The sequence below is a fragment of the Giraffa tippelskirchi genome, chromosome 6 (assembly GCF_054371585.1).
Source record: "Giraffa tippelskirchi isolate mGirTip1 chromosome 6, T2T-mGirTip1v1.2.pri, whole genome shotgun sequence".
Classification (NCBI taxonomy): Eukaryota; Metazoa; Chordata; class Mammalia; order Artiodactyla; family Giraffidae; genus Giraffa; species Giraffa tippelskirchi.
This window is the reverse complement of record NC_137280.1, coordinates 116,882,397-116,897,532: the sequence shown is the minus strand read 5'-3', so window position 1 is coordinate 116,897,532 and position 15,136 is coordinate 116,882,397. Positions and strand designations below refer to the sequence as shown.

Genomic DNA, 15,136 nt, shown 5'->3' with positions numbered 1-15,136 from the left:
GGTTAAAATGGCAGAAAGTAAATGTGTAGTTTACAGTGTTGAATGTTCTTAGATTTTTACTCTTGCTAATGAACTCTAGAATCAGTGCACTGATTCCCTGAAAACTCCTTTTCTTGTGGTTGAGGGGCTTGGTGGAGGGGCTGGGTGCAGGCGTGTCTACAGGTGTGGGGCCTCAGATGCGAGGTGTGGACGTTCCACCAGCAGTACCAGCTCTCCTTTGGGGCCCACCCAACTCCTGCTTGTTGCTTAGGGATTGGTTCTGCTGCCCACAAGTCCCTGAGATTGGTCCAGACACCTGCCTCAGAGCTTCAGGAAGTGGGGCCCTTCCCGATTGTGACCCTGGGTCAGTCCTTTGGTGGGGTCGTGTCCGGAACCGGTTGCAAGCCAGGCCGGGCTCCTCACAGGCACTTGGGTGCCTGGAGCAGGGTGCTTATCTTACCTCCTCCATGGAAAAGTGGAGAGCCCCTCTGCCCTGCGGAGCACCTGGAAGTGTTCATAGATCTGTTCACTCATTCTTCTGTTTTAAAAACTTAGGGGTCAGCACACTTGTTCTGCAAAGGCCCGGGGGTGAGTGTCTTGGCTGTGCTGGCCAGGTGGCCTCGCTGCAGTTACTCAACCCTGCTGCCCTGCAAGGCAGAAGTGGCCACAGGTCACATGCAACCAGAGGGTACGGCCTGGGCCTTTATCTTTTTTGCAAGACTGCAGGCCGCCTTCTGGGCTCTTAAGAAGCTTAGGCAGCAAGCTCTAACCACCACAGCTGGTCTTACCTAAGCTTGGGGAGGACTGCCGTTTTGGGGGGCTGTCCTGTCAGAAAGGGAGGCCTAGCAGCTTTTACCATGATGGGGTGTGAATCCATGTCATTCATCTCGTGAGTAGTTAGATCTCTGCTTAGCTATCCCCTGCCCTCCAGGATAAACCTATAGGAATGGAGGCAGAGCCTCACCTCTTCCTGGCTGTGCTGTATCAGACAGTGGCTACTGTCTTCCTGAGGCTCTTCAGTCCATGTGGGTTTCCTGAGCCAGGAGTGCAGGGAAGTGGTGCCTTGTGTCTATGTCCCCATGGCCACCTGGGCTCACACGCCCTATGGGGTTGCCCTGCCGGGCGGTGGAATTTCTATTCATAGCTTCCCCCACCACCCCAGGCCCAGCGAGGAGCTGGGAACATTGCTCAGGTGGCTGCTGCCAGAGGAGGCAGGCTCAGGTTGAAGACTTTATTGTATGCAAAAGGAAAGTACATGTTGGAAAACTCCTTCGTGGGAACTTCCTGTACCCTAACATGAGTGTCCAAACCCGCTCTTCTGTAAGAGCCAGGTTGTCTTGAGGCCAGCCGGCCCACTGTCCACAAGGCGTCCAGCCCTCCTCCCAGGTGCCCTGTGACCTCCTCAGCCTGGCTCAGGGTGGGCAGGGTCCTCCATCACAGCAAGTCTGAGAGCGGGTGTGCAGAGCAGCGCAGGCAGGAGCTTCTGGGAAGGCAGATCAGTAATGCCCTGGCCGCTGTGGCCAGAAGGAGAGGCCTCACAGTGACGTGTCCACAGGGGCGGGACCTGCCCGCTACCCCAGTTACACAAACTCCGGCCGCCTCTTGCAGCTGTTGCCCCCTACCAGCCGCCCACCACGCAGCCTCACAGCCGGCAGCCAAGCTGCGGCCACACTGTTGGACCAGTTGGTGGCATTGTACTGGCTGGTGTTGTTGCACTCGTTGGTGTTGTACTCGGAGAGCCTCCGGGCTGGCTCCTCCCCCAGGCCCTCCCAGGCCCCAGGCCCATACTCCCCGGCTGTGGCACCCAGCTGCTCTTCGCTGCCGCTGCGGCTGTCCTGACTGCCCTCTGTGCCTGCCTCGCCGCCCTGTTTCTCCAGAAAACTGAGCCGGTGCAGTGCAGCCCCACCCGCCGGGGACCGCAGGTCTGAGGCCTCCTCCAGCTCTGAGTCGGAGTCGTTGGAGGCGATGTGGGGTTCTGAAAAGTCCAAGGGAGAGGGACAGAGATACAGAGGGACAGATGGACAGCCTGTGAGCTGGGGGTGGAACCACTGGGCATCCACCTCTGGTGACACCAAGAGGCTCCCCCACCCCCCCAGCAGGCCTGTCTCCCTGCTCAGAACCCTCTCAAGTCAGGTGCAGGGTCTCAGACACTTGGGGTTGTTTCCACTTCTGGGCGCCTGTTTCTTGGAGCTGGCAAAACACCTCAAGGGTATCTCTTTGCGAGGGTTTGTAACGGATTAAAGACAGATGACACTGTGTCCAGGGAGACAGTTCAGTCTGCAGCTCTTGATGTGAACCGACTACATCACCCACCATCTGCCCAGCACCTCCAGGGCCACCCCACTCACCAAGGCCCCCGTCCTCAGCCGCCTCTGTCAAGGGAAAGGCCACACCCCCGCTGCCCCCCGGGTACGGTGCCTGAACCACCACCTCAGGTCTCTGGCTGGATACCCCATCCTGCAGAAGCAGAAGAGAGGTCAGGGAAGCGCCACGGTTCTGGCCATGCCACGTTCCATTTACTCTCTTGTAAGTTAACCAAGTAAAAACCCTAAAAACCATTAACACCTGCTGCAGCTGAGCATATGAGGGCCCTCAGCCCCCCATTCCCATGTCTGGACAGGTTGAGCTCATACAAAGGGGGCTGAGTCCCTGTGGACACCAGCACCGGTGCCACTGTCCTGAAGCTACAACCAGGCATGTCCCCTCCACAGCCTTCCTCCCCTAAAGGCAGCTGACAAGGGGTTAAAGATGTGCAGTGGGGACTGAACAAGGGAGCCGATGCTGCCTGGAAATAAGACCCTCTACCAAGGAGAGCAGCAGGCTGGACCCAGCTGAGCTGTGTGGGAGCCAGGGCACAAGGACAGGCTACAGGTGGCACAGAAGTGGGAAACCAGAGAGGGGCCAGGATGGCTGGTCGAGTGCAGGTGTGATATGAACTCGGGAGGGCACAGTTTCCCTCCACAGATCTGAACCCACACTTCACCCAGTTCTTTGCTTAAAACGTGCCTCGAGTGCCCCGGACAGCCCTGTCCAAGCCAAACATCTCCCAGCAGAAACCCCTGTCTAATCCCCATGGGCAAGCAAGGTTCCTAGCCCCCACCATGCTCAGAGCCCTGCATCCCTTGTTCAGAGTGGGCAACCCTCACCTGGCCTCCTGGGGCCTCTTCAGGCTCCTCCTCAAAGACCAGGGTGTAGTGGGTGATGAGTGTCTCCACGATGCAGGCCTGGTGGGGGTAGTCCACCAGCGAGGAAAGGGACACGGTGGCCTCGGTGGGCCGGGGCCGCAGCAGCGTGGGCCCAAACACAATGCCCAGGTTCCCTGGTGTCATCTTGTTGTCCTGTTCCACCTCCACGATCCTGGGGGGTTGCAGGGTGCAGGGGCAGGTGTGAGCAGCTCCCAAGACCCTGCCACCCTTGACCCCAGCCGACTCTGCCCTCACCTGCGCAGGTGCCGCATCAGGTACCGCAGTGTGGCCCAGTTCTCCCGAGGCAGGTCCCGTAGGAGTTCCCGCAAACGGCCCGCCATGGCCATGGCCGCAGCCTCGCTCTCTGTGGCATCCGGCCGACCCCGAGATGCTGCCTTGGCCTCGGCCTCGGCCTTCAGACTGTCTTTGGCCATCCCCACAAGCTCATGGTAGAGGCGGAAGGAGATGAGCGGCTCAGGCAGCTGCAGGGTGACAGGTCAGGTGTGGAGGGTCAGTGGGCCTGGCCCACAAACTGCCAGTCCTGCACTGGCCCCGCCCCTGACAGCAGCCCCGCCTCTAGGCACAGGTCCCATCCACTCTACTGACCACGCCCCAGCATAGCAACCACGCCCCTTCCAGCGCTGGCCACACCCCCAGCAGGCTCCCTATCCAGCCTAGGAATTGCTCTGCCCTGTCAGCATCTATCTCACCTGGCGCAGATAGAGTTTGAGGACATTGCTGATGTCGTGGGGCGAGGCTTGCGACAACTCCACCAGCTCCTTGCCGTTCTCGAAGGCCTGGCACAGCTTCTCTACACGTGTCTTCACCCCATTGACCCGGTAGATGCCCTGTGGAAGCCTGCAGTCAGCAGGGGCCCATGCCTCTACCTCCCTGTGCAGTCCCTTGGCTGGAGTCCCCGCCACTGTGCCTGCGATGTTCACCTTGGTGCGCAGTGCCCGCTGCTCGATCTCAAAGACGCACTTCTTGATGATGAAGGGCACGCCGTCGGGGGTGCTGCGGGCAGCATGGCTGAAATCCTGGCCAAAGAGCTGCAGGCGGCCCTGCAGCTTCTTGTGGCCACACTGGATGGCCAGGGTCTCCAGGCACTTCTTGTGGCAGGCCAGGCAGCACTGAGGGTGGGCACAGTGTGAGCAGCCCTTCCTGGCTCAGGTCCAGCTCAGACACCCCTGGCTCCATCTCCTGCCTCATCTCAGCACGCGCGCACACACACACACCCCGCCCCCCCACCCCACACCACAGTACAGCTTCTGAAACGGCCTTCACCCTTCAGCCTGGGCTCCTCCCACTGCTCTGGCCCCGCCTCCAGGCCGCAGGTGCTCTCCCCCCAGGTGGAACGCACATCCAGATGCCTCGCTCCCCTGAACCCGACCAGGACCACTCACCTCCTCACACTCGGCGCCCTGGAAGTACACGTAGCTGTTGCACTCCCGGCACTTAGCCGGCGTGCGGAGCTTCCGAAGCCGGTGGGTCCGGGCCGCCTTGGACAGCCCCACGTGGCGGAAGGGCCCGCTGGGCATGGCCACAGGCAGCTCCGGGGTCATGCCGTTGAGGTCAGCTGGTGGGGGAGGGGGAAGGTGGCCAGTGTCACCGAGGGAGGTCAGGGCCAGACCCACAGAGAGTCTCCAAATCCCTCCTTTCCCCACTGCCCCGTTCAGAGGCTCCCTCACCCTGATCAAAGGCTGATCCCCCTGCACTGCCCTCCTGGTCGGCTAGCTCCTCGTTGGATGACAGGGTGCCGCAAGAAGACATACGCTCGAACTTCTTAAAGTCCTCTGAGCAGGAAACAGGGTGTCAGAGACTCTCCCTGACCCCCCACCCCTGCTACCCGCTACACAATGAGCCCACTGAAGCCTGGAATGGGTCGCAACATTCCACCTCCCGCTGACCCAGCTGGCCCCTTCACCTGAGCCAGGGCTGGGGTCCAGACTGGTTTCCGAATCCGAGATGGAGATGGGCCATGACTTGTGCACCTGGTGGCCCCGCCCACCTGTGAAATAGGTATCCCCAGTGAAGGTCTGAGGGGGGCTGCAAGGGGGCCACGTCTGCCCTCTCTTGGCACTCACCCCTGCGCTCCTTGGCAATCTCCTCCTCGCTGGGCCCGCCTTCCTCCGGGGGGCTACCGGCAGCCTCTGCCCCCACAGCATCGCTGACATTGAAGCTGCTTTTCCGAGCACGCAAGACTGGGGACCTGGTGGGACCAACAGCCAAAAGGAAGGGCCATGATGGGGGTCTCAAGGGCTCACCGCCCCCACTCTCATCTCAGGCAGGAAGTCTGGCTCCCTGGGCATGCACAGAAGGTATGTACCAGGCACTGGCAGACACATGGGGCTCGAAGTCGTAGTGCACATCGGGCTCCTCGCCACGCTGCAGCTGGCGCACGTGAGAAGCGTACTGCTGGCCTGGGTCGTACAGCTTGCTGCTCTCATACAGCATGTGGAAGTGCACAGGCAGTGGGGCTGTCTGCGTGTGCATCATCTGGTAATAGGAGATGGTGGCCTGCGGATGGGTGGGAGGTGAGCACTAGCGGTCCTGGCACCTGACAGGTAGGTGCTCTGCCCACCTCTCCAGGGGAGCCCCAGTGCACACCGACTTGATGGTCTGGTCGCTCTGCCGGATGACCTCCTGGATCTGCCGTAACGCCGTCACCTTGGTATCTTCCAGCTCCTGCTTCTGGGTCTTAGCATCGGCCACGCATGTACGGTAAGTGGCCATTGCTTCCTCCGCCTGGGGTGGGGGCGGGAGGTGAGCGGTTGCCCAGAGAAGCATTAGCCCAGGGTTCAGCCCTCAGGGCATCTTCAGGCCCCACAAAGAAATCAACTAGGCACAAAAGGATGGGAAGTCATTCCTGCCAAGAGGCAGAGCCTGGACAAGGGACCAGAGGTGGCAGTTCTGTACAGGGCGTGAGGATCTGCCACCATGGGCCTTGCCCTCACTGGCCCTCACCTTGTTCTTGGCCTCCTCCTCCAGGCGACGACGCTTGTCCAGGGTCTTGGAGGCTGCACCCCCTGCGCCGGGGCCAATGTTGGCTTGCTCCTCCTCCGCCTTGGCCACCAGGAAGCGGGCCTTGTCATGGTCCTCGCAGCGCTGCACATAGCCCTGCTTGGCCTTGCGGAGATTGGACTCTGCCTCTTGCTGTGGGTGTGGCAGTGAGCAGACCACCCCGGTCAGTCAAATACACATTAGAGATCTCTGCCACCCACATCTCTTGTGCACAGATCCCATAGCCAGTGAAGCAAACAGGACTGATGGTGGAAGAGCAGGAGATGACACCTGTAGTGGGAGCCTGGGAGGAGCCAGCATCTGGCCTGCCCATTTTACAGCTGGGGAAGCTGAGGCACAGCTAAGCTTTGAAGGAGACACCAACGACATCATCCTCTTGACACCTACACAAACGCCCACCACAGTGACTTGTGCTTTTGTCTCTTTCACTTCCCTTCTTACAGACAAGACCAGTGAGGTCGCCCAGACAGGAAGTGAGGCACCCTCAAAGAGCACTCCGTTAAAACCCAGTGAGCGTTCTGCGGGCCACACCTTACAGCCTACACCATCAGAAGCTCAAACATATAAGAATTCATATGAGTACTAGGAGAAACCATGGGAGAATTTGTTTAAGTAAACATAGCACAGGGAAGCCCTTTCCATATGTGACACAGAACCGAGAAATCATAAAAGGAAAGACTACTACTAACGATCATGGGTTTCAACTGGGAAAACAGGCCAACAGGTTAAATCAAAAGTCAAAACAACAAACTGGGGGTGGAGAGTCTGTAACACGTATCATCCAAGGCTGGGTTCTCTAATAGGTAGAAAGTTCTGGGAAGTCAATAAGAAACAGGCTACTGTCCAGTCCAAGGTGTGCAAAGGATATGAACTGAGAGCTCACAGAAGAGGAAGAGCATGGTTGTGGCTCTGGAGGTCAGCCTCTCACACTCATCCCCTATGACCCAGCCATTATCTTTTGGGCACTGATCTGAGATGAATGCTAGGTCACAGGTCTGAGTAACAGGGGCAGAAGCTCATCACAGCCAGTCATGTTTGAAACAGCAACAGCTCAACCACAACTAAACTCCATCAATAGGAATGTATTGAAATAAGCCATGTGGCTCTGTAGCTGAGAATGCCTAGCTAAGAAAAAGGCAGGAGGGGTTTCACGTGGACTGAGATGGGGCGAGTCCCTGAATGTGGAGGTGCGTTTAAAAGATCAGAAGCAGAATGGGGTACTCGGCAAGCTGTCATCAGGTGTGCAAAAGTTGTGGAGAGAGGCATTTGCCAGACATGCTAGAGGGAGCCGCAGGACTCCACTAGCTAGAGTTGAGGCCAGGAGAGCTGGTTTCACCACCGACCCTGTTAACGTACCTAAAAGGCAATACAAAAGATACTAGTGCCTTGGAACTGCCCAAAAAGAGGTGAGAAGAGTAACCTGGAGGAAGAACCTGGAGCATCCGCCAGACCTGGACGAGCCCATTTGGTCCACCCCAGACCTGCTCCTGGCAGCCACAGGTGACCCTGTTCCCCCATGACTGCGAACTCTGACACTGAGGGGCGCCCCGGGGCCAGGGCCTTTCCTGCCACAGCTAGAGGGTCAGGAGCCTGAAGCAGCTTGGAGGCAGGACCCACGTCACGTGGGCACAGGGCACTCTGCACGGTGTCGGCAAAACGGGAAACCTTCATTTGGGTGTGTACCAGAGAACTGCGCATGCGCGAGCTGGCTACCCTGGCCCCTCCCAATACCCTTGCCCCACCCGTGGTACCAGCTTCCTCTGGGCGCGGTGCCAGGACTCCTTGATCTCCTTCCTGCGCTTCTCATGCTCGAGCCGCCGCAGATTCAGGGGCTTGGGGGAGACAAGTGTGAGTGGGGACCCCAGAACCCTCCATCCTGCCCACTCTCCCAGGCGCAGCCTACCTGCATGAAGGTCTGGGTCAGCAGCGTGCCCACTGCCTGCACCAGGCCGTGGCCAAACTCCAGGTCCTGTTCCAGCGCCAGCGAGTAGATAGACAAGAGGGGCATGTGCGGCTGTGGGGTGGGGCCGGCGTCACGGTCACGTGGGGCTGGCCCAGGAACCCTCCCAGCAGCCCTGCCACCCCCCTGCTCCCTCAACCGCCCTTGTACAGACTGGAAACCCCTTTCCTCCGGTCCATCCTGGAGGTATTGAGACTCACATCCAGGCCTGAGGGACCCCGCGTGGTGCCCCACCCACCCACTCCCCCCAAGTTCCCCACCTCCTGCATGACACTCTGTCTGCAGTTCTGGACGATCTTCTGCAGGCCTTTGGCAAAGTCCATCTCTGCAGGGGAAGGGGTGTGAGGGCAGGGGGGCAGAGGAGCCCTCCAGCCAGACCCCACCCTCTAGGCTCCAGCTCTCACCCAGCGCGCTCCGCTTCTCCAGGTAGCCGATGAGGTCCTTCATGTATTTGGCCATGTTCTTGGCGTACTGCAGGGCAGCATCCACGCCCCCCTCACAGCGCTGCAGCAGGGTGTCCACCTCCTCTGGGGACAGGCAGCCTGTGGAGTAGACACCCCTCAGCCCAGGCTCCACTCCTGCCCAGCCTTCCCCTGCCCCCGCCCACGCCTCCTCCCATCCACCACCCCAGTCCTCTGCCACTTGCTGGGCTCAGAGACTCACCCGCATCACACTCCTCGCTGCTGGGGGGGGCACTCTCACTCCCCTGTCCATACAGGTTCTCCATGGACTATATCAGAGGGAGACAGGTGAGTCCAGCCTGGGCTGGGCCCTGTTTGAGGCCCACCCTGCAGGACACAGTCACCGCCCCCCTGGACAGAGCGAGTGGCCGTGGTCCACAGAGGGAACAGGGGCACTCACCCGCCCTGCCAGCCTGACCCCAAGCAATATGCAGGCCACCCTTGCTTACCTGGCCTGAGTCCCCAGGGGGCACTGACAGGAGGATGCTGCTGTCCACTTCACCCATAAGGAACTCGGACACACTGCAGGGCGGAGGGGCAAGTGTCAAGAGGCACATGGGTCCACATGGGTTCCCACCCTTCCCCACCTTGACTCTTCCCCACCCCTACCCCACACTCACGTGCTGCTGAAGGAGACGGCAATGGTCTCCAAGGCCTTCTCAAACTCCCGCTTGTCTGACTCATTGTTGCACTCATAATGGAAGGCTGGGGACAGACAAGGATGAAAGAGGTTAGCCCAGTCTGTTTGGGAGGTGACCAACCATGCAACTAATTGAAGGGGGAGCACTGGAGCCGTTGTGTCCATCACACTCCTATGCATCCTTCAAAACCCACTTCAAACATCCCCTCCTTCAGAAAGCCCTCCCAGACAGAAAGCCCTCTGTGCCTTGTCCTAGCTGGCTGACCTTTGACTTTGGCAATGAGGGTTCCAGCAGCCGTGAGTGTCTCCACAGTGTTCAGCAGTGGGTACTTGGAGATGACCTGGCGCATCACACGGAGGGCCTCACCCAAGCACTCATGGGCCAGTGGCCGGCGGGCCTCAAGGAGTTCTGCCAGGTAGAGTGGGTATGAGCAGGGAGGGAGGGAAAGCCTGTCCACCTAACCACCTAACCCTAACACTTCTCTCCCCAGGTGGGAAAACTGAGGCAGAGGTGGGAGAAGGCAACTGCCTGAGGCTCAGTGTGTGACCTCAGGGGGTGGGGTGGGGTGGACTGTCCCTCTCTGGACTGCTGGCCAGGTCGACAAAGGCCAGATGTCAGTCTAGAGAGTCCTGCTTAGAACACCCTTTCCTTGTCCCTCCAGAAAATAACCTTCCACTGACATTCAAGTTGCAAAGCTCTGTTCAGTTCTCTCCTGGCCCTGCCGGCCTGGGAACTGAGGCTTAAACACCCCATTATCTCTCTCCAGACAGCCACCCTATGAGGCAGGCACTGTTATCACCCCCATTTAGAAGATGAGGAAACTGAGGCACACAAGTGAGAAGTCATTTCGCAAGGATCACACAGCTTTTCCATTTACACTAGCTCTGAAGACAGAAGGACACTGCCTGGCTTTATCAGGAGGGCAATGGGAAGCCATGGAAGGTGTTAGAGCAAAGAAAGGTCAAGGTCATATCTACATCTTTGAGGGAGGCTTTAAGTGCCCTCCTCAGATATTCTTAGCCTGAAAAAAAGCAGAGTGTGCAGGCAGAACATGCACCATGTAGTGGAAACAAAACTGAAGAAACCTGTAGATGCTGAAGGAATGAGCAGACCTGCTGACTCCCAGGAGGGGCCTGCCTGTACCTCCCCCACCTGTGTGCTTCTGACTCAGCCTGGTAGGTGATGCTCAAAAGAAAAAAAAAAGGAATCTGGAAATAGGTGTCTGATCCCTTTACAGCACTGAGGACTCCCACTGAATACCACCGATAGGGAGACCCCTATGGAGTCCTTGGCCCCAACATTCCTCAGATTCAGGATTTGGCGCCTGAATCAGCGGGGAACTCCGGGAGGCGGAGGGAGCGTCAGGAATCCTGGGAGGCTGGCCACGCCCCTTCCCCAGACATTATTCCCAGGCACCCCGCCCCTCGTGTCTCCTGGGCCTCAGCCACCTGGGTCCCCGCAGCACCCCCACCTGGGCAGGTGGGACTCTGGCGAAGCCCAGACATGCCCAGCTCTGCACCGGCCAAGGTAAGCGCCCGGCAGCCCTGCGTCCCCAGTGGGCCGGCAAACGCCCAGAACGCCACGTGCTCCTGACCAGAGACTACACCCCACACCCCACACCATCCCCTCACCTCGGGGCCCTGCCTGGCAGCGCACAGGCCTCTGGTCCAGCACGGGGTGCACCGTCCCGCAGATACACATGGTGTACCATCAGAGCGCGGGGACCGTGAATGCGCACGACGGACTACTCGACTGGCAGGACTAGGGTCTTTGGTGCCCGGTCTTCATCAGCCAAACCGGCTCTGGCCGGTCCGAAGACCCCGCCCCTGCCGAGGAAAGCTCCGCCCCCCGGAGTCCCGAGAGCCCTGCCTGGGGTTCTCGGCTTCCCAAACTCGAGGATCAGGACTCAGACCCGAGGAGACAGGAGATGTGACTCCATTCAGGATGGGGCTGCCAAGGGCAGACAGGGAAACAGGCCCAGGTACATGGTGTGGGGAGGTGCAGGGAGACCCCGCCCACATGGATCCCTGCGCTCCCTGCCTCCCAGGCTGAAAGCCGTCTGGCTATCCCACAACCATCATTGTAGGCTGAGGACCTCTGGTCACAGCCAGCATCCTTCCAGGGCTTGTCGTTGCCCCATTTCACAGATGAAATACCAGAGTCTCCCAGGCCGGTAGGGGCAGCACCAGCATTCAAACCCAAATCCTCTCTACTTCAGGCCCTTCCCTCTGCCCGGGGCTGCCCCAAGGTGCAAAGAAGGGGGCCCCTGCCCTGGCCATCCTCCTGCACAACACCCACAGGCTCAGCTCCGCCCTGGCCTGGCCTCCAAGGAAGCGCTAGGATCGGAAAGGAACCGAGATTAAAGAATTTCCCCAGGAAACAAGTCCAGCTCCACCCCAGGACCAGATAACCCCACAGGCTGACACACATCCCCCCAGCAGAGGCTTGGCCAACAGGGAAGCTCTCCATTACAGCCTGCAAAGCTGAGGTCCCTCTCCAGGAGGAGGTTGAACCCAGGCTCTGGCTCGGGTGAGCCGGAGTCAGGGGCCCACCCTGAGCCTCAGTTTCCTCATCCGTAAAATGGGCACCTGTGAGGAGCAGGCCAGGGTGTTTAGCATGGCCCTGGCACTGCGGTTTCCGGCAGGAGAGATCACAGTGCCCTCCTTGGCTGTCAAGGACAAACAGGAAGCAGATGAAAATAACTCGGCAGGAAGCTGGGCTGTCAGCGGACCCGTGGAGAAAACGGAACTGCCATCCACAGCCCGCTCACTCCTGCAGCTTATGTGCTGGTCCTGCCCCTCGTCCCTCCTGAGTCTCTCTCAGTCTAGACCTCAGCCTGCCTCTCATTCACATCAGTCCAACATGCAGATCTGACCTTGTTCCACCTCTGCTCTGACACCTTCTATGGCTCCCCAGCACCCTCAGGATAACAGCCAGGGTCCCTCTGCTTGCCATTCTCAAGGTCTTCAGCCTTACACATTTCATACACCTGAACCTTATTCCCTCAAATGTATCTCTACTTTGTGTTTCTATGCACATGACATTCCCTCTCAATGCCTTTCCTTCCTAGTTGCCACTGAACTCCTATTCATCTGTCAGAACCCTAGCTGCAATGTCCTTTTCCACAAAGCCCTCCCAACCACTTCCTTCTGAGCCTCCCCAAGTCCCTTCCCAACCCTGTGCTGACCCTCTAGGTTTTGGAGTCTGACCCTGCCTTCCTCCACCCAGGCCTTGGTGTCCCGGCCAGTTCTCACCATCACGCAGAACACACTCCTTCAGTTTCTCAAGGCCCTCAGCAAAGCGGGCCACATCAGCTAGCAGGTGGGAGATGTCCTCCACAGTGTCTGGGCAGGGTCCCTGGATGGGTGCCTCGGCCGGGCTGGCCGCAGACAGTGGGCTGCGATGGCTGCGGCCCAGTGTCCAAGTGCTGGCCCCCGACAGAGGGAAGCCAGCAGCGCTGGCATGGCGGCTCAGGCTGGTGGGCCTCTTGAGAGTGCCCGTGGCCTTAGCATTTGAGGCCACACTTGGTGGTTCCAGGCCGGCCCCCAGGGACACTGCATCAGCCCCGTCTCTCCTAGGCAGCTCCTGGGAGGGTGAGATGAGCTGGTAAAGCAGGTGCTCCCATCGGGCCCTGCCTCAGTTTCCCTGGAAGTGAAGTGGGGCTCTGGAGGGTCTTCAGCCTGACCCCATAGGGGTCAGAGGCCATAGGTCAGAGGGCTGAGATTTGGTGTCGTGCCCCTCCCACACCTGTTACCCAACGTCCTCTCCTGGAGCTTTCACAAACAACGTCTCTGCCCAAACCACAGCCGGGGTGGAGGAGGGGCGCCCCACTTCCGGAGGTGGGGGAGGGAGGGGGGTAGGGAGGGCTGGGGTCTCCTGAGCTCCTCTCAGTAGAGGCCACTGCAGATGCCTACTCATTGTTAGACACCTCCTCCGTTCCTGTCCCCTGAGGGTCCAGCAGACTCCTGAGCCCACAGACACTGCCGGCCCTGTAGATGCCCCCAGGCTTGCACCAGGCCTGCCCCTGTGGGTCTACTTCCACACTCTACTCCCTATAAACCTTTTGCCTAACAGCCTGGCTATAGCTCTCACATCTAACGGTACCGGGAGACCCCAAATTCCCTGAGCCCCCACCTGACGGAGTCCAGGCCCAATGCACCCACACCCTGGTACCCACCCCACCACTCCCTGGACCCCATAGCCGGCCCTGGACAGGGTAGGAAGGTGCATGGCCCTCCCAAGGGCTTCTACCGTAAGCTGAACATGAGGATCCCAGCCCATCCTGCGAAGCCCCTTGCAGTCCAGTCTGGTGGGGACTGTAGCTGGCTCGTGCGCCCCACCTCTGGCCCAGCATGTCACTGCCCGACCCTGCCTTGCTGGGCCTGATCACAGGGTGTCCTCCTGCCCCCGTGCTGCCCAGCTGTCGCTCCAAGGTCCCCGCCCGCTCCGTGCTCCCCTTAGAGGCTCACTCACCCCCGAGGGCTGTGGGCAGGGGCTTCCCGCCCGGTTCTTTTTCGAGATAGACGGGGTTTTCATGAGCTCTCTCTTCTTCCTGGAGAACATGGTGGGGCCAGGCCCAGTGGGCCGAGAAGCCCAAGGGGGGCCGGCTAGGGGAGGCAGGCCGGGGGTCTCAGTGCCACAGTTCCTGGTGTTGGTGGCCTCGGGACCACATTGCCGCTGGCCACCCCCTCCTCAGCTGTCAGGCTCATGTGACAGGCCCAGCCCTCATTGGCGGGCGCTTCCCCCCACAGGAAAAGGCCTCCGGAGGCGGTGACTCAGACCCGCCCTGACCCTCCCCAGCCTCAGCCTCAGCCTGCCCCTCCGCACAGTGGGCTCGAAGGTGGGGTCCCAGGCCCCGCCCCCAACTTCCGCTTTCCTGAGCTCTGCGTGTGTACATTCACTGAGGTGCCCTGCCTGGCGGCAGCGCCCCAGGCAAGACACCGATGCCCCAGGCACGACCCCAGCAGGGACACAGGACTGCAGAGACTCTCACCCCCACTCGGCCACACCCAGATGCACCCAGGAGTGCAGATACCCGAACATGATGGACATGTGGGGACACAGACTTTGACATGTGTTCAGAAGCCACCCAGCTCCACAGACGCAATGGGTACCCTGGACACAGGCACCTGCCTTCCATTCATCCCATCATTCCTGTGTGTGGCCACCCTCCACCCTTTGGCAACGCCCCTGCAGACCCCAGGGAACAGTGCAGGGTATAGTGGGTTGCCTTCCCTCCATCCATCTCTCATCCCCACCTGATTCTACATTCTGGGGACACTCAGCAGGACAGATTAACCCTAATGCTAACTGCTGAGGCCACCATGCTGCCTCCCTCCCTGGCTTAGCCCCCATACCTGGGGTGTTTGCAATGTGTATAGCACCCCCTGTACCCTCTCCCCCCATAACCACCTCTTCTCTTGGAGCCCCCCTAATCTGAGCCTTTTCCCCTCCCCCAGTCTTCCTCCCCTCCCCTTCTGGAGTCTCACCCCCTCATCCCCTACGCCTTCCCCACCATTGGCCCCCACTGACCTCAGGTGGGAGGGGCGGATCTCCAGGGCACAGGGCACGCAGGCCACAGCCCCTCACAGCAAACCCTGTTCTCCAGGCCCGGGTCCATCCACTAACCCAGCCCAGAAGGCCCTTGAGGATCCTCTGCCCACCACTCATCGCTCTGGATGCCAGGATTGGGAGGTGAGGGCCGGCTGCAGGGCTGGCTAGCTGGTGGGCCTCTGCCTGGTTGGAGGCCTGAAGTCTGGGCCACCCCTTCTGGGCTCCCTCAGCTGCCCCAGACATTCCTGAGCCCTGACCTCATGTCCACTTCAGATCCAGCCACTCACAGGTACTGCCTTCAGGCACCAGAACTACAGAGGCACTCAGGGGCCCGGG

The 15,136-nt window shown here is 59.8% G+C and overlaps 1 protein-coding gene across 3 annotated transcripts; it reads right to left on the bottom strand.

Annotated features, from left to right (window-relative positions):
- Positions 1-1,196: 1,196 nt before the first annotated feature.
- Positions 1,197-14,917, bottom strand: ARHGAP45 (Rho GTPase activating protein 45). 3 transcript variants are annotated; one of them, XM_081502424.1, is made up of 23 exons: positions 14,780-14,917; positions 12,502-12,832; positions 9,512-9,655; positions 9,227-9,311; positions 9,056-9,128; positions 8,809-8,875; positions 8,550-8,687; positions 8,406-8,470; positions 8,089-8,199; positions 7,937-8,017; positions 6,129-6,317; positions 5,772-5,909; positions 5,491-5,681; positions 5,249-5,373; positions 5,089-5,172; positions 4,853-4,957; positions 4,568-4,740; positions 4,106-4,294; positions 3,875-4,012; positions 3,420-3,646; positions 3,126-3,336; positions 2,328-2,436; positions 1,197-1,954 (listed from the first exon to the last, which is right to left on the bottom strand). In XM_081502424.1, the coding sequence occupies exons 1-23, from the start codon at positions 14,915-14,917 to the stop codon at positions 1,560-1,562; spliced, it is 3,507 nt and encodes a 1,168-aa protein (XP_081358550.1). In that variant the 3' UTR covers positions 1,197-1,559. The 3 variants fall into 3 exon arrangements, with proteins under 3 accessions (XP_081358550.1, XP_081358551.1, XP_081358552.1); XM_081502425.1 differs by lacking the exon at positions 14,780-14,917 and adding an exon at positions 13,721-13,977; XM_081502426.1 differs by lacking the exons at positions 12,502-12,832; positions 14,780-14,917 and adding an exon at positions 10,879-11,833.
- Positions 14,918-15,136: the final 219 nt, after the last annotated feature.